This window comes from Parambassis ranga, chromosome 24 (genome assembly GCF_900634625.1).
Source record: "Parambassis ranga chromosome 24, fParRan2.1, whole genome shotgun sequence".
Lineage (NCBI taxonomy): Eukaryota > Metazoa > Chordata > Actinopteri > Ambassidae > Parambassis > Parambassis ranga.
The window spans coordinates 7,570,270-7,594,472 of NC_041043.1; the positions used below are offsets into that span (position 1 = coordinate 7,570,270).

General features: G+C 41.6%; 2 protein-coding genes across 2 annotated transcripts; both read left to right on the forward strand.

The window, feature by feature from the left end:
• Positions 1–4,148: 4,148 nt before the first annotated feature.
• Positions 4,149–5,087, forward strand: ora6 (olfactory receptor class A related 6). Its single transcript, XM_028397910.1, has one exon. It carries the CDS (start codon positions 4,149–4,151, stop codon positions 5,085–5,087), a length of 939 nt encoding a protein of 312 aa, XP_028253711.1.
• Positions 5,088–7,577: 2,490 nt separating this feature from the next.
• On the forward strand, positions 7,578–23,687 carry mgab (MAX dimerization protein MGA b). The gene is made up of 22 exons (XM_028397700.1): positions 7,578–8,101; positions 10,842–12,025; positions 13,294–13,759; positions 13,878–13,974; positions 14,094–14,213; positions 14,307–14,432; positions 15,524–15,637; positions 15,803–16,190; positions 16,841–17,042; positions 17,213–17,414; positions 17,634–17,812; positions 18,020–18,239; positions 18,334–18,593; positions 18,729–18,971; positions 19,056–19,311; positions 19,554–20,197; positions 20,292–20,368; positions 20,454–20,490; positions 20,617–20,781; positions 21,543–21,654; positions 21,821–22,309; positions 22,388–23,687. The coding sequence occupies exons 2-22, from the start codon at positions 10,872–10,874 to the stop codon at positions 23,233–23,235; spliced, it is 6,399 nt and encodes a 2,132-aa protein (XP_028253501.1). The 5' UTR covers positions 7,578–8,101; positions 10,842–10,871; the 3' UTR covers positions 23,236–23,687.
• The last annotated feature ends 516 nt before the right edge of the window (positions 23,688–24,203 follow it).

The window sequence follows — 24,203 nt, forward strand, 5'->3', positions numbered from 1 at the left end:
AGGAGGAAAAGAGACGGTGCAAACAACTCTCCTCTCGCAAGAAGAGGCAACACTCCTTTTCCGAGACGACCGGATCGGACTGTTTTTTGTTTTTATCCCATCCACTCTCTCGGCGGCTGCAGCTGATCTGGCCGTTTGGAGACACGGTGCCCGCACTCGCTTAGATCCGTCACTTGGCATTAACACTGTACGCAGCTTTCAGTTTGCGCACCAGTCGCGACTGAACAACAACTAGCTGCACAACATGACTGACTGACTGACTGCAGCGCTGACAGACTGGGTGGGCTCGGCCCCCTTCCTCCTCTTCTGCCAGGCAAAGTCACGCAAAAAGTCTCCCCACGCTCGTTCCTGAAAATAAGTAACGAGTGTGTTCTACACGTCAAACAACAAGAACATCCTCATCCGAGTTTTGTGCCGAAGCATGTGATAGCAACATGGTGAGCCTTTTAAAGGGGCATCTACGCGTATAGCTGCAGGCACGGGCTGTCTGGTTGGGTCCACCCCCTTAACTTTCTCGGAGGGATGCGCTGTGCTGTTAATTGGACGCGGTGATGAGTGGCAGGAAGCACCTGTACACAAAGTAGAGGGACTCAGGCCAGGAAAACCTGTGGCGCTGTACCAAAGGTCAAAAATGTGGGTCCAACCCATATAAAAAATCCTGATAAACCTCAATACAGCAGCCATTTTTTAAATATACAAGAGGTATGGAGGCAAGAAATGTGAATTTACTTTATATATTTGTCAATAAATCTGTTGACTCTTTAATATCTCCAATAGTTGCTTCATTGAGCAACTTGTTTGTAAGAATGTGTTACCACCTGGACAGTAGACATCTGGTTCATGGTGCATTCATGTGACATAGGAATAATTTCCATGAATAGTCCAAACTTTTGTTAGTGAACATGACTCAGTGAGCTGTGATGATGATATGTATCCTCTCCCAGTGGATGATATGGGATAAAAATGATGTATACTGGTCCATATGGAGAAATCAAAGGTCTTGATATTATTTGACTTGTGCAATGAAAGTCATGGGCTGTCTCCGATATCACTCCCTAAACACTATATATGGCCATTTTGTAGTGCTACCCGAATGTGTAGTGAGAAATTTTAGACCTTATAGAGGGCCCTTAATGTATCCCACAATGCACCATGAAAAAGAATGTCCATCCACTGTTAAAGTATGCAACTTGATGTCAAAGGTCACTCCCAAAACGTGTGATGTCATCATAAAGAGACAAGACCTCAGTTCTTGTGCCAAAGACCCAAAAACCTTCTTTGTGCTGTACTACAGGGTCATAGACCCTGTAGACAAACAGGTGAGAGGAGCAGTACTGTCAGTCACCAGTGTAACATACAGAGGCAAACAACCAGTCACACTCACACTGAACAGCCTGTTTAGAGTATTTTTGTATGTTTTAAGGAAGGTTTTAAGAGTACCCACAGCCAAAAATATACAAAAGGTTTACCGCCTGTTAGTTTTAATCTCTGTTTACCAGTTCATGACAAATATAGGACTACATTAGGGCCTAAAGTCATACAAAATTTAAACACAATACGTAGTTGTCACACAAATAATACAAACATTTATCCTCATGTTGTATAATCTGCTTTGAGTAACCATAAGAAAAAAATAATCATCATTTTGACTTGAAGCATATGAACACACACTGGACAGAAATCCTAAATCTGATGGTCCTGTACTCCCTGGTTCTCTGCCTCAAGTCTGGTTGTGTTCACGAATATCCACCACAAAATAATTTGGATAAGGAATGTCCCAAAACAATGTCATGTCTTTGTCTATTGTCCTCCTCAAACTCCCCTTTAAGGCTTTAATTTAGTATTTATTGTGTATTTGTTGTGTAAGAGTGCTCAGTCAGATGACCTGAAACTGAGTGACACACAGACAACCTGTGATCAGACAGCATGAGTATACTAGTCTGGAACACATGGGTGGGGCAGACTACAGGGGCCCAACAACACCATGTCCTGTGGCCTCTTCTGGATTGTTTGCCCGTGGACTGTAATAATAGAACGCCGTCATCCAGCTCTGGGCAGAATTATCATTTCCTCCTTTTCCTAAATAGTGCATAATGCTGAGAAATGTCGGTGCTCTGAGCTTTAACCTTGGTGGTCTAGTTGAAAGATTACCACTGTTCTTCCTGTGAATGACTTTAAACAGACATTTAAGCTGGGCAGCTACATGCTCTGTGTTTGAAAGAATAAAATCACATTTAATTTCCTGCACAGATAAGTGTTTTTTTTTAATTGCAAAAAGTTCACCACAAATGTCAAACACATTTCTTATTTTCATTAACACCTAATTAAATGTACTGTAATTCTTTCTCACCAGCAATTATTTCCTTCACAGCAGTCATCGGCCAGTGCTGTATTTTGATTGCTGCAGCCACAGCATATTAACATTTTAATAACATTTTGTGCAGCATTGTGCCAAAGCTCAAGTCCAGCTGAGTTCTTCATTGTATTTGTTAGATTTGATGTAAAGTTTTTAAGGTCAGGTGCAGTTCCTGTCCTGAATAAATAACAATAGTCAAATACACAGGCAGATGTTTTTACTTATTGTAGTTGGAAAACTTAAACATGTTGCTGTTAGCAGGCTAACTACAAAGACTACAAAGTAACAGGCAGCAAAGCCACTATAGAGACTTGTTAATGTGCTAATACATTATCCTGTGTTGTTGTAATCTCATAAGGGGTACTGAACTTGTGGTCGTCCAATATATACAATCCAGTGAGTGTGTATTGTATATTCAAGACAATAATGAACCCTGTGACCTCATCACACATCAATATAAAAGAATCACACATGTATCAGGATCACACATCTAGCCAGAGCCAATCTGACACCGTTGTTTCTTTTTAGGTAGCAATTTATATTCTAAAGGCTGCACACCTTTCTATGATAGTTTGTTATTCTAAATCTAACCAGGTAACATTTATAACTCCTGCACACATATGCAAATATGAGGTAATGAGTAGATGTACACAGAGACTGTTTTAAATTAGTTAACCTGATCATTTAAATAAAAACAGCCATATAAGACCTTAACTTCCTAAGGTGTCTAGGCTTATTGCACTTCCTTTAGTTTACCCATTTACTGCCAGTGTGGAGCTTCTCTTTAATTACACACACACACACACACACACACACACTCACTGTGGGATTCACAATTAAGCTGAGTCATGAGGATGCAGGTCTTGGTTAAAGAGAAAAACTGCTAACAAGAAGGAGCTCTGATGATGAAAAGAGACAAGTTGGAACATGAACTGGTCCTGTGACAGAAGCAGGGTCCAGAAGCCCCTGTTCCAGGGACGACTCTGTTTGTCCACCTCACACACGGTGACACAAATCATTGCTGACAACATAAACACTTAAGTGCAAAGAGGTAAGCTTGAAGAGTAAAGTATTTTACTCTGAAACAGGAAGTGTGCAAAAGTGTACTATATATGTTCACACACACACACACACACACACACACACACACACAAGAATGAACTACGGTATATACAAAGTTCAGACACAAACTTCCTGAATGGTTAGGAAATAACGTGCAAAGTAATTAAAGGTGCACATTGTCAGCTGGGTGTTAATCTGAGATGATATTTTGTTGTGATATGTCAGTAATTGTGTTATATTAACCTCTTATGGAGGTAAAATGTGTCAGATATGGAGTTTTTACATCTTACAATAACACTTTACAAGGAGCTGTTCACATTAAGTTGATTTTTGGTTGTGTCACAAGAGGCAAAACACATGGTGGAGAACAAGTCGTTAAAGAAAATAAGCTCTTGTTGTGGAAAAGTGCGTCCTCACTGTAAGTCAGACACTGTGTGGGTCTCAAGATGAAGCTTTGAAAAGCTCAGAGGTAAAACTTTAATGACTCCCAGCCTTGTGTTTCCAGCACCGTCTTGTTTTTCCTTTCTCTATAATGAGCTCAGCCAACCACCAATCTAGATTCTTGCCATCTTTGAGGACTTGATAACAAGGGTGTCTGGTCAGTGATGCAGCAAAGCAGAGAGAGACAAAACGCAGCATTAGCCTCATCCTGGAAAGTTAAATCTCTACTTTGGCAGAACACAGATGATACAAGTTTTGTGTGTTCTCTCTGGTGAACATTTTTTTTACAATGGCTGGTTTTTTTTCTGACCTCATGGGTTTGAGAGTCTTATTGTCTTGCATAGGGTTCGTAGGCAACGTAGTTCTCATTCTTTCCATCATTCAGATCCGGTTTTCCCGAGTTAAATCCTTTGAGTTGTTTCTCCTGGGACTGGCTGCAGCCAACATGGAGGAAATTGTCATCATAAACATCTACGATGTTCTCATCCTCGAGACGTCTGCTGCTGAAACCGGCACCTGGTCGTGCCGCTTACTGAAGTTCATGACTGTGTTTGGTGAAATCAACAGCATCCTCTTCACCGTCCTCATCAGCATCTTCCGCTACCAGAAGCTCAGAGATGCCGGCAGGAGGGTCAACCTCCCAATTTTCCTGGACAACATCAGATCAGCCTGGATGATGAGCGGGGTGTGTGTGATGCTCTCCACCTTTCTCAGTCTCCCCGTTTTTGTCATGAATTTACAGCAGTCTAAGGTAAACATCACCTCGAACAGCAGTGGCTGCCCCCCAGACTTCTTCCGCTGCAGTAAAAATTACTGTCCTCTACTCAATCGCTCATACAAATACCTCTTCATCGTGCTGTGCCACATGGTGCCCCTGCTCATCGTCACAATCACCAGCTGCCTCATCCTCACAGTGCTGCTGCGCCAGAGGAAGACGGTGACACCAGAGGTTAGTGTGAGCGGGTCAAGCCAGCTCCACAGGAAGACCAAAGACCCCAGGTTCCAGCGCAGCACCATCGCTATACTGGCAGCCATGTGTTTGTTCCAGGTCGACTGGACTGTGTACTTGATCTTTCAGTGGACTTTCAACGCAACTGACTTTCCTATTTCTGCGGAAATTGAGTTTTTTGTATCAACTTCTTATACATCCATCAGTCCATATGTGTACGGGGTAGGAAATAACCTGTTTACTCTCAGGAACTTTAAAAACCTTTTGAAACTGTGCTGAGTTCTTTTTAGTGATTAAATAAATAACCGTCTGTTGCTCAGACTCAGCGAGAGGGGAAGAAGGGGTGATATAGCCTAATAGAGTTATCATCTTGAAAAATTATTCTCTTTCATCAATATGCTTTTTGTTGCTGTTTGCTGTTTACAGTTAGTATGAAGTGCTTCTTGTTTGCTTCTAATAAAAAGATATTTTCTAATTCACGATGTTTTGAATATTTAATTTATGCCAGAAGCACAGAGGGACGATCATTCTTTGGAAAACAAAATGTTCAAGTGCAAACTAAAATACAAACAAAAACAAAATAACACAAAACGCCTGATTGTTTCAACACAGTGCTTTGTACCACAGTTGTATTTACACAGCCGTTACAGTTTTGTGGATAAAACAGCATGCAGTGTGTTACTATCTCAAATAAATAAGCAGCAGCCCAAACTAAATTAAATATATTGATCATATTTTGACCTGAGTAAAGTATGTGACATCAGTAAAAAAAAACGCTCCCTGGCTCCTGATGAAAAAGGAAATTATTATCAGTAATAGTTGGCAGGCCATGTGTATTTATTTAGATAATCTTTAAGTAAAATTGTTCACTGGTGTGATGCACACACACAGAAACAAATACACTATGCTACAGATGTGGTAAAATATCTCAGTCTACTTTATATGTGCTGTTTAAGGCTGATTTTGAGCTACAAAATACAGATAGATATAAAATATAGTAATTATACTGTAAATACCAGCTGCAGATAAGTTAAGGCAAACTTTCACCACCAAAAGTCATGAAGATTTGGTGAAAACGCTTATTACGCTTCTTTGTCCTGACATCTAAATTTGGACCTTTAAAGCAATCCTGACAAAATATCGATTAGTGTTAAAGTATATATCGTGCCCACGGTCTACGCAGAGAAGCTAAATCGGGTGATGATAGATTAAATATTGTGCCTGTTAGCAGTTAATTAAAACATGCTCTGACAGTTGTGACAGAGCTCACAAATCCTGCACAAAGACTGCGCACTGCTCATTGTCTGTGCTGTCACTGCTGATTTTTTACATCAGTGACGCCACAATTTAGAAGCTGCCTGTAGACACTGGATTAAAGTAGACAGTGTATATGATGGATCATACACTGAAGAGGGGGAAAAGGAAAAATAGATTTAATTTTATTTACTGTGAAATATAATGCAATAGCCTATACAATAGCAATTAGGTTAAAAACATCCTTTAAAAATAAACCAATATTAAATAATATTTATATTGTAAAAAATTTGGAACAATTTGGATTGTTTCCTATCTGATTATTCTTAAAAAAAGTAAAATAAGTATATATTTTTAAAATAAATAGTCTGTTCTGAAGGCATTAGTGGTAATTAGTGAATGTAATAAAATAAGGTGCCATACGTCTAATGTGATTTCACGCCAGGTTCTGCACTCAGGTGTCATTTAGTGCAGACTGTTGCCTTCATGTGCATCAGTCAGTAGAAGGCAAACACAGCTCTGCTGTCGAAGCCGAAGAACCGCACAAGTTCCAGGATTAACTGAACGTGTTCAGCAGGATCAGGCTGCGGCGCATCAGCGCGACACTTCCACGTGGAGCACAAAGACGAGCGTGCACAGAGCTGTTTTCCCACTTCCTAGTGTCTGAATAGACCCCGCCCTGCTGGGTCAATACCACGTTACTCCATATAACATCATTTTTATCTGCACGAACAACTATACAATACACTGCAGCGGTACACTTACAGAAAAGTGTGATTTGTTTTGTTATAACCTCACGTGGAAAAAATACAGAATATTTACATTTGATGTGAAAATAATGGCTGTCCACAGCAGTGTGTGTGTGAGACACCAGATTTAGGCTGTTTTTCATCTCTAATGATTTTTATTGTTTATTTTTGCCTGTGAATCCACTCACCTCAGCTTATTAAGTGGGTGCATTAATCCACATTAGACGCAAGATAGCTTCTGGACACACTGCCTGCTTTTCATAAAATATTGTAGGCCTACTCCCTGTGTGTTGCTCAGAAGCTTTAGTGTTTGTTTTGTTGTTGTATTAACACAATTATAGCCACCAAATACAAACAATCGTCACGTTATTAGATTTGTATATTTTTTAACTAGGCCACGCTGCGGCGCCATCTTGTTCCAGGTAAAAAAAAAAAAAGATCGATGAGTTTAGGTTTATGTTCGTAGTTTACCGAACCGCACAGGCGCAGATTTTGATAATTGATAATTTTGCGCGGTGTTGTAACAACTAAGCTTCGAGTTCGCGGCATGTTGGATGTTTTTATTTTTATTTCTTCAGGTCACTGACACTATGATGAGACTCAAGTAAAGTGGTCCAGAGGGAGCGTGCGCATTGGCTACTGGAGCCCTCTATACCGCCATGGAGAATGTGTTACGTCACAGCCAGAGAGCACACGGGTGGGTATGTGTGTGTGTGTGTGTGTGTGTGAGGAAGAGAGAGAGAGAGAGAGAGGGGGGGGGCAGAGTGTGTGATAGTGGTTCACAGAGGGTGAGAATGGAAGTGTGATCGAAGAGGTAGAAGTAGTAGTAGCCTACAGGAAGCACACGCGAGGGGCAGACGGAGAAAGTCTCGCGCCTCTGCTCCGGAACATTTTCACGCAAAAAAAAAAAAAACTTGCAGAGTTTTTGTTTACAGGCGCGCGTGGACCGAGCTCGAGGTGGGAACGAGCGGGAAAAAAAAAAGTCGGCATGGTGGACTCTCGTTTCCCTCGCGCTGGCGGCCCGGGAATCACGCGCCATTGAAGGGGGGGGGGGGGGGGGGTGATATCTGTGCATGCGCTTTGGCTCCGCTGCGTGCACTCTCGGGTCGGTCGATGAGAGCACAGTGGCGTGGCTCTCGGCCTCCATTTGCCAGTTTGTGTTTATGTTCGAGGGATTCAGCGAGGACGTTTCCGCGGAGACGACGTGCAACAGTTGGGAGTTTTACCGTCAACGATATTTATCGTTACGTCGCTGCCGCTGGACACGAGGTGTTCAGCCGACGTCGAAAGGTGAGGCTTTGGTGAAACCTGCAACTTTTCCAACTTGGTGGAGCGAGCGGGCGGCCTTCCTCCCTGCGGTGTGAGGAAGAAAGAGCTGTCGCCACACAACGTTAAATCTTAGCGTGGCTTCTTATTTAAGTAACGCGGAAAAGTGTTTGTGGTGTCGGATGTAAACATGCCGGGTTGGAGCCCTTAGATGCTCTCGTTCGGCTGTTTAACACCTTTACACTGCAGCATCTGTGTCCTGCTGCTGTGGTCTGTAAACTGACCGGAGCAGGGGGACGGACAGCGGCTCTTATCTTTCTAGCTCCTAAAATGAGTTTATGTAGGAAGCAGAGGAGGAACCCTCTTTAGTGTGTTTTTATCCCAGGTTTGATCCATGTCTTGCTGTCGTGTCTTCAGCTCGCAGCCTATTGGTTAGTGAACAAAGTGGTCTCTCAGCGTACTTCATGAAGTCCACTTGTCACACTGTCAACAGAAAATATTAAGCTAAACTTATAAATGTTCAAATAACATATTACTATAATATAATACATGTTGTTGCATCTCTTTATTACTCTCATATTGTTTATTTTCAGAGGTGTGACACAATGGGGCTATTTTTTTTCATGTGTTTTATTTGAAATATTAGGACACAAAATCATGTTTAATTCTGATTTTTCATGCTGATTTCACAGTTCACAATGGCTCAAATCAGATATTTATCCAATTTAGGACCAGATCCTGAAGTGACTTGGTCAGACTTGAGTCACATCAGCCTGGTAGTCTGAATGTTGCTCATTATTTAGTTTGAAAAATGTTCACACTTATTAATTTCTTTGGATAAACACAAAGCAGGAGCAGGTCTTCTCAGCTGTCATGTCATATATAATTTTATGTTTTACATTCCCTCACCTGATTATAAGCAGTCACCATTAGCTCAGTTGAAGGACCACACAGTCTGTAAATAAATTATAATTTCTCCATTAGAAGCTAATGTATTTTTCAGCAGGTTATGGCCAATCCTAAAACTGCTCTGCAATGGTTATTCCTATTCACACAAAGAGATGTTGAAGGAAGCCTGCAGATCAGTTCCTCTAAAATAAATCTCCTCTTACAAAACATTCACACATTTAGCAACTTGATAAACCAACAGTTTCACATGATGTGTAGTTACTACAGTCATTTTATATCTTCTGATATCAAAGAAATGATGTTTGACTTAGTATAAGCAGCCATTCATGTTGCAACAGCAACATATAGCTGTAGTCTGCACTGTGTGGATTGTTTTAGTGCTTCCATGTCACGCCGGCTTTGTGGCTCTGTCACTGTCATTGTGATGTCTGAGTGAAACCACATTAATGGAAATGAGTCTAGACTTGTGCAAAATTGTATCGTGTGCAATTAATCGTCAGAAAAATTGTCGCCGATTAATATTTGCCACTTATCGAATCATGATGATGCATTTTTGTGTGCGACGTCCTCTCACCATCACCCGCAAGCGTGCACATGTAAGCCCACAATAACAATAATGGCGGAAGGCAGTGGTGTTCAGTTACATGATGCGGAGCAGCACGTTCTTAACAGAGGTTCAACGTCTGTCACCATAAGCCGGAGTACGAAGAAAGCACGACGAGGCGACAACGCCGGCTACAGCTGTAGTATATAGTGACACGCATGTGCACACGACATCAATTAGGTGTGAAGCGTGGAGCGTTGGTTGTTGCCATAGTAACCCAATGTTCGCTTGTATCAAAAGAATGAACTCTGACTGGAGAAGCTGCCTCACGATCTCTCTAAGATAGGAAAACATTACAACAGAGAAGCCTCTTCCAGCAAATGTTGGAAAGAATCCATGGTACGTTTAGTCATTGTGCTACTTACGACCAAAGCACTGGAAGAATGTAACGCAGGTTGATTTGCACAGACATACATTTAAATGTGGAATTGTCCAGTTGTTTGTTTTTTCTGCTGCTGTTCTACGGTATGAGTGAAAACATGCACTAGTGTGGGACATATTCCAGTCACAGACACATTTTTTAACTTTAATAATCACTGATGTGACTTTTCTGAACTTATTTGTCCTGTTTAATTTTAATGTTGATATGCACTGCTCTGTGACCTTAAGATAAGAACTTTTGAAGGACAAAGTTACTTTAAATGTTTGCTTCATTATTATTTTGAAGCAGTTTGTGCATCTGTTATCAATACATATTTCAAACATGGCTGGTTGGTGACTAATCACTACTTACCAGCTTAACCTGTTAGAATGAAGTAGTTGGTGATTTAGAGTCAAAAACATGTAAGTGAAACTGTCATCAATTAATCGTCAAATTAATCGTTATTGGCTAAATGCCACAATTATATCGTGACTCATTTTTTTGCCAATATCGCCCAGCCCTAGCTGAGTCACAGAAGGCTACTCCAAAAAGTGGCTTTATACAAAGGTTTATTTAAACAGTGATCTGTCTGAAAGTGATGAGCTATACTGGAGTGGTGCTGCACATTTCTGTCTGTGTTGACTGCGAATGTGGCATGTGAACATTTCTCTGTGCACCTTTTTTTTTGGCTCTTACGTCTTCCTGTGTTTGTTCTGCTCGGATGAACACTAATTGCTATCCTTTGTTAGAATTATCTGTATTATTTTGGTCCTTGGTTTCTTTGTCTGATTTAATTCTTCTGTTTGTGTCATATCTGTGTAATGCATGTATTAGCTCTGCACTGTGTTATGTTGTTTGGGTAACAATTAATGTCTTTTTGGTTTTGTTAGGTGTTGAATGCAGTGTAATGATCATCGGTGATGTCGGCTTCAGACTCTGAACTCACATCCATGGATGACAGCCATGCAGTGGAGGATGAGAGGGGAGGCTTGCTTGATGCCCCCTCCACGCCTCCTCCCGCCTCCATTCCTTCTTCAGCTCCACCCTTTCCAACCACTACAGGACCTAATTCCACTAGTGAGGCAAAGATTGAGAGTAAAGCTGTCTCTGTGGCAAGTAATGATTGCAGCTCTGCTCTTTCTTCACCTGCTGAAGCCAGCCCAGCCAAGCCTGCTGCATCATCAACTTCTACCTTAGAAGGGGCCTTTGAAACAAGCCAAGCTACCTCACTTATAGCATCTGCATCAGACTCCCTAACCAGCACCGGAACTAGCCTCAACGCCCCTTTTGATTTGCCTTCTTCCATGTCTGCATTTCCATCAGCCACATTTGGCAATCCAGGCCTGGAAAATGACTTTCCTGCTGTGCTGACCTTCAAAGGTATCAGTGTCACACTGGAGAATAACAGTGTGTGGAAGCAGTTCTACAGTTGTGGAACTGAAATGATTCTCACTAAACAGGGGCGCCGCATGTTCCCATACTGCAGGTACCGCCTATCTGGCTTAGATCCTGAGCGGCAGTACAGTCTGGTCCTGTCTATAGTTCCTTTGGGTCAGAACAAGTATCGCTGGAGCACGTCCAAATGGGATCCCAGTGGGCCTGCAGAACACCAGGCCCAGGGTCTGATCAGAGCCTTTCCCCATCACATTTCACCCTGCAAAGGCTCGGAGTGGATGAATTCCTTGTTGTCTTTCTACAAACTGAAACTGACCAATAACCCCCAAGACGAGGATGGTCATATAATCTTGCACTCAATGCATCGCTACATTCCCAGGCTACATGTGATACCTGTGCCGGATGGGGCCGTGCCCACTGCTGACCAGCCTGTGGTTATGGGACCAGAAAGCATAACCTTTACATTTCCACAAACTGAATTTATGGCTGTGACGACTTATCAGAACTTTCGGATCACTCAGCTAAAGATTAATCATAATCCCTTTGCAAAGGGCTTCAGGGATGATGGGAACAACCCCCGTCTGAACAGAATCTATACAGAAGCTAGACCCGGGGGAAAGATCGACACACAGCCCTCTGCTGGACCCACTGAAAAAAAGGAGGTGGCAGAGGAGCCGAGGTAAGTTTTGAAGAGCTTGACATTATCAACATCACACTAAAATTGATCATAAATTTCTACATAAGGGTCGTGAATGATGTGAAATATGTCATAATTATTAGGGTAGTGTTTGTACTCCTTGATAATTAGAATGTAAGTAATTAAACAGAAAACATTCAACAGAAAACCTAATTTAACTGAATTAATCATTTAAATACACTTTTAAAAGCAACCATATACACAACAGAAAATAAAATAATAACTAGAAAAGGGCATTTCCTGAAGAAAATGCAAGTTTGATTGCTTTGAATGCTGATGTGAAGGATTGCTCTGAATTGCTGGAGAACCAGAGCCATTCAGAACTTTGTATGCCTCTGTGTGTCAGCCTGTCACCATGGTAACAGCAGAGGAGACCTCAAAAACCACTCCAACTTTGAGAGCCTGGCGTCCGGAAACGATTCAGAATCAGAAAATTCTGAATACAACTTTGATAGAGCAGCATCTAATGAGTGTTTTAAGACTAAAATGGAGTCTGTCGCTTGAAATTTGTAGGAGGAGATACATTTGGCAGATGACCCTCGGCTCTCTCAGACTCCCATGTTAAAAATGACACAGAAATTGCTTAATATTTGAAAAATTATAATTTTTTGAAAAAAAAGTTGAAGTTGACCCAGAATGTCCTCTGTGAGGTGAACATTTTGATAGTTTAATGGCTGAAATTGGTCAATGTATGCTGAAGATACGCTCCGCCAAAAAACGTACGGAAGAATAAAAAAGAAGATGAAGGAGGGTGAAGAACAATAGTTTGATTGCCTAGCAATGGCAATCAAACTAATAATGTGTTATTATTAGTATTACATATTATGACAGTCCTTTTAAAACACCCTTTGTTTGTTGTACTGCTGTTAATTTTAGAACTGCTTTTTTACACGTTGGACTTTTGCAAAGCTGAATCCTTTCCACCTAGGTGTGCTTTTTTAGTGGTATTTTTATAGTCTTTAGTGACTGTGTTGGCAAAGCTCGAGTGTCTTGGCATTAAGTGAGAGTAGCGAAGCATCAAATATCTATTTTGTGATATAATTAATCAAGCTTTTGTTTATGTGTTTAAGAAAAACATTCCTAGCCTTGTGTCAATGCAGAGGAATGCCATGGAAACTCTTATTAATGAGACTGAACAGAACTTAAATAGCATTTCTTTACTTGCACCAAATTGTGTGTGTTTTAGTGATTTTACTCACTCTTTATATGTTTAGTGTCAGTAAACAATTTATTTTTTATCCATCTTTCAGTGCACGGAGTCCTAGTGCTTCTGTCTCCACCTCAAAGGTGCCAGAGAACAAACTAGTGCTGAAGCCCATAATGTCTAACCCAGCTGCTAAAGATGTCCCTTGTATGAGAGGCAAACATGCCCTTTGTAAGCTTGTGCTAGTTCAAGAACGCCCACTTGTTGAGCCCATGGAAGATCAAACAAGCACCATGAGTGTAACCCCAGAGGCACAACAAGGCTCAAAAGTATGGATGTTGCCTAAAGCCAGATCTGTGACTCCTACTTCCTCGACGTCAACACCCAGATCATCACCCAGATATTGCAAAAAGAGGAGGAGGATCAACAGACACTGGGCAAATTCTCGGGGTAAAGAGTGGAAAGCTGCAAATGCCTCCCCCCAGGTGGTCCAGAGCCCTTCACTGACTGTTGCTATGCAACCAGAGTTGGATGATGTTGAAGGCTTGCTGTTTATGTCATTCACCTCAAAGGTAAAATACTACTAAGAATGCTCAGCATTCCTCATTTAATCCAGCCTAAGTATTTCATCTAATATTAAGTAAAGGTGTAATTTCTTAATTGAGTCTTCAGTGTTCTTTTGTGTGACAGGAAGCTCTTGAGGTTCATCTCAGGGACAAGCTAGCCAGTGACTTAGCATTAGCATCTCCAGTTTCCCCAGCAACACCAACGCAGTCCAAACAAACGCGTAAGAATGCAAACATTTCTCATTTTATCAATGAATGTAAGCTGTAATCAGCAGCTTTAGTTTTCTGTTAGCTGTTGTCTCTTGTTTAGTTGAATCCAATAATCTGTGTGTTGTTTCAGTTTCAGTGGAGATGACTCCAGAGACAGATGAGGAGAAGATAGTCCGCTTTGAGGCTATCATACTGAATGACCTCAAATTACTCAAATATAGACAGGTCATCCATCCTGTGCTAAAAGAGGGTGAGTTCACACCAAATTCACACTGAGCCAGTCACACAAAGTAAAAATGCCTACACATTGTGTGTGTTTGACTCATTTTTTCCTTGTTTCTAGTGGGCCTGAAGTTGAGCACCCTAGACCACACAATGGCTATTGACCTGCAGTATCTAGGAGTCCATCTTCCGCTACCTCCTCCAAACCTACCAGACCAAAGCAACACCACTGTCCTGTCTCCTGGTGGTAAGTTCACAGATTGTTTTGTGTTTTACACAAAAACGTGCACAAACAACAACAAACAATTTCTGTCAGAAGTCTTATCTAAATTGACAAAAATCAGTGTTTTGTGCACCATGACACCACTAATATTTGTGTGTTTTACATAATTAGTCAGAGGAATGTTGTTAAACAATAAGTCAAATGAGGAGGATGGTGGTAAACCATTTGTCGGTGCTTCTTGACGAATGTAGATGTGTGATTTGGCCTCATTGTGTTAAGGAGGTACAATGACATGAGTTCTCCCTTCAACCAAGTGATGTCAGGCTTTGATAACAAGGAGGGTCCTGGTTTAGAAACTGTCCTTTATGGTGTGTCTGGTTTGATGTGCAGCACTGCTAGGGTGTTCATGGCCTGAAATGTGCAGCTCCTGATGTAGGATTGTACTAAAAAACTGAGCTAATTGCAGTGACTTTATGCATGTGTTTACCACATGGGCCTGTGTCCCTGACCAGGGACGATTTGGTGTGTGTTATTTCCTGCTTGCTCCCTTGTTTCCTTTTTCTGGCCCTCCACTAACAGCGGCAACATAAAATCTGTAAAATGGACAGTGCCGCTTTCTGCATATCTATAGATAGATAATGGCAAACTGATCAGGGTTTAGTGTAATTGTAATGAACACCGGATGCGGTTGAACATAGTAATATGTTTGTAATGCTTGAGTTTTTTTTTCCTTGATGGAATGGTCCCATCTCTCTATATTTAGAGGGCACATTTCCAAGGTAGTCTGCTATATTCAGCTGGATAAATTACAGTAATAACCACCTACTTCCTGCAGGCATCATGTAGTTTGTCACTCATGTCACATTAAAGCCTTGTTTGATGTCAAGAACAAAAGAAACAACGTGAGGCTGGAAATTAAACTCGGTATCAGAATCTGGGCTGAAAATAGTTTTGAAGTGAGGTTTAAATTTATGGGCCACATGTGAAGATTAAACAGGCCAGGGTGTCGTGCTCTGTGCACCTCCCGGAGCATGTTTGTTCCTGGAAATAGTGATCACAGTTCTGTAGAGGTGCTGTGCCTTTAACTGGAGGCTAACGGTATGCTCCTTTCACAGATGAGGGATTACCCTTCATCTCCAGAACAGGAAAGACAAGTGACATGACAAAAATAAAGGGATGGAAAAACAAGTTCATAAGAAGCAAAGAAACGTCTCCATCTAACTGTGAAGGTAAGGTCTCGTTGAAGCTGCAGTGCCCCTTTTTATCATGTAGTAGGATTAGTTCAGTCATTGTAATTGCCAAAAGATTAACTGAACTGAAACCAGCTGAATGCACTTGCGATTCATTATTCCTCCTTGATAAATTAAAGTCTCTTTATTCTTTCTCTCTAAAAGGATTACAAAAGAACCTGTCTGCCTTCTGCAGCAACATGTTGGATGAGTACTTAGAAAGCGAAGCTCAACAAATCACAGAGCGGGCTGCAGCCTTCTCCACAAACCCAGAGGGCTCAGTGGCCTATCAGCTGCCATCTAAAAGCTCCAGCTATGTAAAGACCCTGGACAGCGTACTCAAGCATCGAAACAATATTGCTAAAGCCCCGGTGCCGGCCAACAGACCCTGCCCCCTTTCATACAAGTCTCTTCTCTACTCTGCTCTGGCATCACCTGCTCCTCCTCTGGCTAGTGCTACAACATCCTCTCCAGCAGACGCTCAGTTCAGACACCAGTCGGCTGCATCCTCACATTCAAGTGCTGTTTCTGCATCTAGTGATGCTCCACAGAGGTAAAATGGAGTAATTTCTCATCTTTATAAGCATGTCAATTTGTGTCATTTGTGTACTTTATATAGGTATCTTGGTTAGGCCTGGGTATTGTGGACAAGCAGCACTACAAGTCTCATGGTTAAGGGTTATTTTGTGATATTTATCATCATGGTCTGAATCGACCCGCCCTGCTTTTAGAGATATATTTACATTTTGGTTCAATTCAGTTTACAGAGCTAGTAAAATAACTATTCAGCCTTTATTTTTTCATCTTGAAATCCATAACCAGTCATAGGAGTCAAGGAAACATATTTTGTATTGGCAGGACATTATTTTGCATTATCAGGTCCATATCTACAGGCATCCTTTTATGTGCTGGAAACACTCATTGCCTCTTTGTCAGAGGGCTTCTCTCAAGCACTTGCTGTTGCTAAGTTTAAAAAAAAACTCAAAACTCAAACTCAAAACTCAAGTCTCTATAGTAACTTTAGAAAGGTGAGCTACGATGGTAAAGAAAAATAATATCCTGCCATTGGCAGCAGCTCTGCAGATGTAAATTAGGTTAATGAGAAACAAGGCATGTTTGGAGACAGTCTGCTTTTCCCTGAATGTATATTTTACTGCGCTCAGAAATCTTCATGGATGAACTCTCATCTGCTCATTTCCTCAGAATACCTCCGTCCCACCCAGGGGTCAGTCAGAGACCAGAGCAGAGCTTCAGTCAGAGCCAGGGGATGAAACCGACGAACTTCCCCAAGTTCCAGGTCAAACTGATGAAGATGGAGGCTGGAGCTGTGGAACAAGGCCTGGACAGAACACAGCTGACTCTAGACAGGCTGTCTGTGGCATTGTCTGTAATACTGACCAAGAAGGTATGCAGCACAGTGTGTGTCAAGGTTTTGGAGCACTTGTTATTTTTGCTCCTTTACTTTAAGCATCTGTAATTTGTATTTATAACTTAAATGACTGTGGCCTTGAGTCACATAAAAACACATTTTTAGTTCCAAACAGCTCTGATCATTCTCTTTTCTCCATTAATCAGATGCTGCACAGTCAGATCATGAGAGTCCCTGCAGTTCCAAACAATAAAGCTGCAGGACCTGAATGTGGTCAAGAGTTTTGCAGACTGGGATGTGTGTGTTCTAGTCTGCAGCAGTTAAGCAGACAGCCTCTTCACTGCAGACGGCCTGAATGCATGTTTGGCTGTGACTGCTGTCACAGCCAAGAGATGACCAAAGAGAACAGTGAGCAGTTATTTATTATTATTTGTGTTCGTTTTTGTCATTATGTGTGCTTTAGATCTTCAGGAATGGCATTGAAATGACCGTGTTCTTTTGCAGCGATTCTGAAACACTTTTTCATTCAATGTTTTAAATTTTGAATACTGATCTCTCTCTTTTCAGTTTGATCATAACTATCTTCAAATTAGAAAAGTTAATAAAATTCCTTTTTTTTCTCACCAGACGTGACTAATGAGGGACCTGCAGTCCATGCTCGTGTAGGCTACCATGCTAATAAACTGTGGATCCGCAACATTCATGATTTGGATTCAGAGCCACTTTTGGCTCCCATATGTGCTCCTCTGCATGTTGCCCCACCAAAAGTCCCAAAACGCAGCAGTGCACCTCATCCAACATACCAGGTGAAAAAACATTTTCTCCAATTAAGTATAATTGTGTTTTTTCTGGATCTTTGCAGTCAAGGTGTTTGATTTATTTAGGTTTACATCTATTATCATCAATCAGTGTAGAAAAATTTGGTTATACTTCAAATATGTTGCTTTTATGTGCCAAGATGTACAGTTTTTAATATCTTGAAGTTGTGTGAACATTTTTTTAAATTATTGCAGATACGTGAAGAGGATAAAGATCCAGTATATAAATATTTGGAGAGCATGATGACATGTGCACGTGTAAGGGAGTTCAACAGCAAACCTCCTCCTGAAGTCACCATAGAACCTAAAATCCTTCCTACTCCGTCAACAATAAACACTACAACAAACCTGCAGAAAACCACTCAAAAGCTTCCAATAAAAGTCCACAACCCGACAACTACTGCTAACAAAGCAGGTAAAGAAGCAGACGTCCTTTCTATAAACAGCCTTTGTAAGTTATTGTAAGATGTATGACTATAACCATATTTTTTTATCACGTCCCACATTAGAAAAAACACCACAGGAAACCACATCCAGTGATCCACAAGACAAGACAAAAACCACATCCAGTGATCCACAAGCCAAGACAAAAATAGAGATCCAGTCAGGCTGCCAGTGGAAGAAGGATCACAAAATGGTCCTTGAAGCTTTGTGTCAGCGCCTAAAAGAGAACAGGCTTACTCGGCGCTTCTATGTAGGGCCTTACTGCGTCAGCCCAGTTGCCAGGATCTTTATGCGGAAGTCCAGCGGCTCCACCATCACCTACAGGGTATGTCTCAGAGTGGTGCACCCACGTTGCGTTGAGTTTAATAATAAAAAGCAGTTATTCTTTAAAATATACAAGAATGTTCTATTCTTATTCATTTTGTGTGTTTGTTTTCTGTTATATCTGTTTGTCCTTTAGGTACTCATCAATAAGCCATTAAAATGTAGTGATAATGATGAGGATGAATGTGATGACAGTGATGAGGAAAAGGATGCCACTAAAAGCTGTGACAGGAATGCTGATGAAGGGGAGGAAGAGGACCAAACAGAACTGCCTAGGATGCAGTTTGGAATCACACCTTTCCTGAGCGGAGTGTTACCTGCTGGCAGACTGAGAGCCAGGAGGAAACCTGCTGGCTGCCAAGCATCTGGACTGATACAGGTAAAGTGATGTTGCTTAATTCATACAAAAAATTAAACTCTAAACTGGTTTGTGAAGTGTATTGATGTATTTCTGTCCTCACAGGTTAATGGCAAATGCTACAATCAGGCCAGGCTGTTGCTTGGAAACATGGGATCTCTGCATCCAGCCAACCGCCTTGCAGCCCATGTCACAGGCCGGCTAAATGTGCCAGGTGAAAGTTCCGATAAAAACTTGCAGAAAGCCTCTGAAGCTGCAGTCAAACCCAACATTATTGGAAGTCTTCACTTTAAAGCTGCAGGTGGAGGAGACCCTACTACAAAGAAAACAGATGATGTGAATACACCTGCACAACCAACAGGTAGGATTGTCTCTCTATTCCTGAACCAAAACAGAAATATTAATGTTTCTTCAGTCCAAATCTGTTGTTCTATTCAGATTGTATCCAGATTGATTTTAGCAAGTCTGGACAGCAAAAACAAGCTGCTCAGCTCTTTACTGATTAGTTCTTGGTTATGTCATGTGATCATATAAAAACCCAACACATTGAAGGTCATTATGTGTTTGTCTCACCACGCTTTCCTCCATTTTTGATTTCTTCAGTTCAGTTTTTCCAGCCATTTTCTTGGAGAAGTCGGACCATTACCTCGCCACAGCTTTCACAAAACTCCACTGTCGACAACCAATCATTTTTCTCACGCCAGTCCAGCTCAGCCAGCTCCGTCCTGAACAGCTCCACGTCCTCTCCAGTTGTTCTCACTGTATCCCCGTCACTGAAAAGTCCCAGCTTCTTGGGGCAGAGTGGAACTTATTCATTTAGGATCTGTCCACCATCCAACCAGGGTACCAAAGACCAGAAGCTGCCCGGTGTTTCTCTGCCAGGGGGCTTCATGCTCATTCACCTCCCAAAACCTGGGGAGGGTGGAGCTGCACAGCAGTCAGCACCTCTAAATATGACAAGCGAGGCCAGCAGAGCTGACGCCACCATACGGAAAGATGGCATGTTAACTTTTAGCCGCTTAGCAGCTGAATGGCTCGGTGTGGACTCCCTTAAAGACGCACGGAGCTTAAAGAGAAACAAACCAGCAGAGCCTGGGACTGCCCCCGAGCTGTCCTGTCACATGAAGATCCCATCAGATGAGAGTGACGAGACCAGCAGCAGGCAGCAGGTAGACTCAAACTTGGATATTGCTTCTGAGGACTTGAGCTCTATGTCCTCAGATTACAGCGGAGAGGAGTTAGATGATGTAAGTTGATCATTTGTTATATGATTTTACATGAATGAGATCATGTCTAATCCTGACAGTGCTGTTAAAAAGTCCTGAATGTTGCTTTCTTCAGGACGAGCTACTGGACATTGAGACTGTGGAGGAAAGACAAGCAATGGCCATTGCAAAAATGAGGGCATCAGTTTTGCGGTAAAATATGTGAATGTCTGTTGTTGTATATTTAAGCATACTTGTGGCTTTTTTTGACTCAGTTTTTTTGTTGTCTACATTTCAGCGATGACTCTGGATCACCAAGAGACCTCAGTGTCCAGGTACAGGTCTTTGTTCATTAGAGTTTAGATTTATTAATTACCCTCACTTCTAACATCTCATTGGTTTTAGGGCAGTATGTTCAATGTGTTTTAAGTATAGTATTATCTCCTCCTCCTTTCTTGCAGGAGCAACTGGATGATGAAGACAATGACTCAAAGGACAATGTAAGACGGAAGAACCACACAGAGCTTGAAAGGCTCAGACGCACTGAACAAAAAGTCCGCTTTGACAAGCTCCAGAAACTCCTTCAGTGTGACATAAGAACCCCCCGGCTCCGTGTCCTTTCAGTGGTGAGTTCCCCATCCTGCTGAAGCTGCTTGTGGTGTCCATTTAAACTGGGTAGTCCGAGGACTGATTTCTACTGTCTGTGGACATGTGCTGAAGCTGTATTCTCACCAGCACTGTTTGGCTGTGCTGTTTTTGGAATTAAGCAACTACTCACCGTCTCAACTGCAAATTCCACTTTGTAGCATCTCTCACATTTTGTTCATTCAAACAATAATTTCATGCAAAAAACTGAGAATCAAATTACTGCAAATCTGATGTTTTATCTCCTGGTCATGCTTATCCACGTAATCCTGATTGGTTCACAGAACATGACATCACCTCTTCCTGATAAATCCCACACACTTCAAATCTGTGTAATAAATTTTGTCTTCACGGGGCGTCCCGCTGCTCATTAAAAAGAATCTGGAAGAGAAAACAGGCTTTATACTGCCATTAAATTAATTATGACTGCAGTGAACCTTGCCAGAGAAATTAATCTGTGATGCTGCAAGCTCATTAGTTTAGCTTTTACATGCAAACATTAGCAGAATAATTCTGCAGCACATCTCAGATTTTGTTATTTTTCTTTACCTCTTGTGGATTTCGCTTCACTAACTCCTCAGGAAAAATGCAGATGTGCTAATAGTTATGCTGTACACATACGCGACTCTTGCTTTATTATATTCTAAGATGAAAAATATTATTGAGAAGTAAACATGTACTTATTCAGTATACATAATGCTGATTAAATCAGTGCTCTAAGTTACTGTTGTGTTGTTTTTAGGCCCGACGAGAAATCCAAAATCTGGCCAAGACCTCCAAATGTCTGGAGGAGAAGAAGCAGATCCTGACTCGGATGCAGTCTGTCTACGTGGAGAGGCTTTGCCTTTTGTCTGGTATGGATAAATGTGTTTATTATAGATGTGCCACCATGACTGCTCTTTATGTTTACATTTGAGCTGGTGAAGTCTTGAGCTCCGTTGCTAAGAAAACATTAAATTGTTGTAGCCTGTTGAGAGTCCTTTACTGAAACTTCTGTTCTGTGAAATGTTACCTTTTCAGGTAAGTCTGAGAAGCAAATCAGAAACAAGCTGAAGGAGATCTATGAGAAACAGAAAAGCAGAGAGAAGACGATGAAATGGACGCCATTTTTTTCCCAACTGCTCCAATCCAGAGCTGCACTTCTGCAAGCCTCTGCACCTCCTGAGCCTCCTCCTGCTCCTCCCCTGCTTTCATCCTTGATCTTGCCTGAATATAAAGCTCCATCTCAGACTGACATACCCATGATTCCAGCCCAGAGGAATATTCACCACATCCTGTCCCAGCTTAAGCCTCTCCTAGAAAAAGCGTTAAAGTCAGACAACACACCAAAAGCTTCTGGAGCTCCAGACCAGGCCACCATATCAACTTCCCAAAAACACATCCAGCCTCAAGCCCCAACAGACACAGCAACACTTCAGCCCACTGCTGCCCAGTCTCCACAGACCCTATCTCTTCCTCTAATTCGCACCAAGAATGGTAGACTTATACTCCCCTCGTCATTGAAACCAGGTAAATTGATATATTTGAATTCTCTTTTATCTGGATGTGTTATTTTAGTATTATTAATTATATAATTTCTTCTCATAGCTGTTCCAGGATTCTACACACTCATGGTCATGCAATCCAAGCAAAAGGGAGAGGAGGGTGAGGTTAGCTCTTCAGCTACTGTGCAGCCTTCTGATGTGGACTCCAAGAATAAAGAAACAGCTCCTTCTGCATCTGAGCAACCCTCACATTCAGAGACCAGATGCATTTCAGATGACAAAACTAACCCCTCAGATTCAGATCTGAAGCGTTCAAAGGCAATGAGCCCCCTGGCTGAGATCGCCGTCCTTAACAGATCAATTTCTTTGCGTTCATCAGAGGCAAAAACTAGAGAGGAACCAGAGAGCAACAAAGAGCCCGGTTTGACCCCAGCGGTGCCAGTTACCTCTCTTAGTGTTGAGTCAGGGTCTCATCCCAGCCCTGATGTAGTTATTCGCCGCAGGGGCCGGCCTCGTAAACACCCCATTCCCCAAACTGTGGAAAAGCAAGGCAGTGAAACCAGCAAATCTATGGTGGGTGAAGAGAGACAAGGTGAGAGAAACACTGTGGAACAGACCCAAACAAAAGCAGAAGCCCCTCTGAGGAGGGTCTCTAGAGAAGGTGATAACCCTGTGCCTGTCAAACGAGGCAGAGGAAGACCTCCGAAAAACAAGTCGGCACAACCCAAGAGCCCTACGAAGAGAAAAGCTCGAAGTTCGTCCATATCTGACGATGACAGCCCTGCTAGATTTGCTTGCAGTGTGAGAAGTCCTGCTGCGAGTCATGTGGGAGACGCTGGATCATCAAGGCCTTTGACTCGTGCATCATTAGGAAAGGACTTTCCCAGTGCAAAGAAACGGTCCTGGATCGACGTAGAGAAGGAACTGGAACCTGACGTGGAATCTGATTAGTCGTCATTGATCTGTTCTGATCCTGTTGCTTCAAGATTGACCATTTGACCTCAGTTAGTCCAACACTGAAATCTCACACCTCTCTGATGCAGCAGCGTTACCCTCAAAAGCCTTACATGGTAACTCAAGGTCATGTAAGTCTTTGAGCACTTCACCAAATGTGCCTGTCTGAAAAGCCAAATGAGCAGGTTCAGTACTTAGAGCTGCTTTTTTTCTATGAGCAGAAAACTCAGTGGACTTTTTTATATTACAGAGGCTGTTCTGTGGGAGTACAGAATTTAAAATAGCATTAAGTGACCTGCTGAATGTAAGAACGTCTTAGTTTTTGATATTGATGTTTTCTAAAAAAAAAAACGACATCACTTACATTCTGATTTCTTCATAAATTGGATGAAATTTATTGAAATTATGTTTTGTTTTTAAGTTGCTGATCCGTCAGATTTATGCAAAAACACAAACTACGGGTCTAATGTGTTGAACCTAATAGTGGAAGAGAACATGTAAATATATGAGTAGAACTAAAGAGTTCACAGCTTTATCTATTAACCTGTAACCCTGTCATTTCGATACGATAGACTAATGTCTACAATCAATTGGGTTTCTTGGTTTTTTGTTACTAACTCAGTGAAAGTCACATGTAGTTGCACTTTAATTTTTTGGTTGAAACCACGTTTGATGTGTCCAGTTTGCTTTAGCCTGTACAGGAATGGGGCATTTTGGGACATTAATTGATCAATAATAATATTAATAATAAAAATATATAAACCCGATGAGTCTCCATTAATCAAGAAACTAAATATTAGTCATATATTGTATCTATAAAATAACCTCTGTAAAACACTGGCTGTCTTCAATCAGAATGATTGATCGTTTAAAGTGAATAAAAATCCCCATGCATTTATAATGGTGCTCTGTGTTCATGGTTTGGAGAGTTGTTTTTGTGTTTTTTACCTCTGTGCTGTCTCATT

Bases quoted from the DNA above. Each gene is read 5' to 3' on its own strand.
- ora6 (XM_028397910.1), top strand. From the start codon at position 4,149: ATGGCTGGTTTTTTTTCTGACCTCATGGGTTTGAGAGTCTTATTGTCT.
- mgab (XM_028397700.1), top strand. From the start codon at position 10,872: ATGTCGGCTTCAGACTCTGAACTCACATCCATGGATGACAGCCATGCA. The intron at 14,433-15,523 runs GTAAGTTCACAG...CTCCTTTCACAG, and splicing joins CACTGTCCTGTCTCCTGGTG to ATGAGGGATTACCCTTCATC. The intron at 19,312-19,553 runs GTAGGATTGTCT...TGATTTCTTCAG, and splicing joins TACACCTGCACAACCAACAG to TTCAGTTTTTCCAGCCATTT.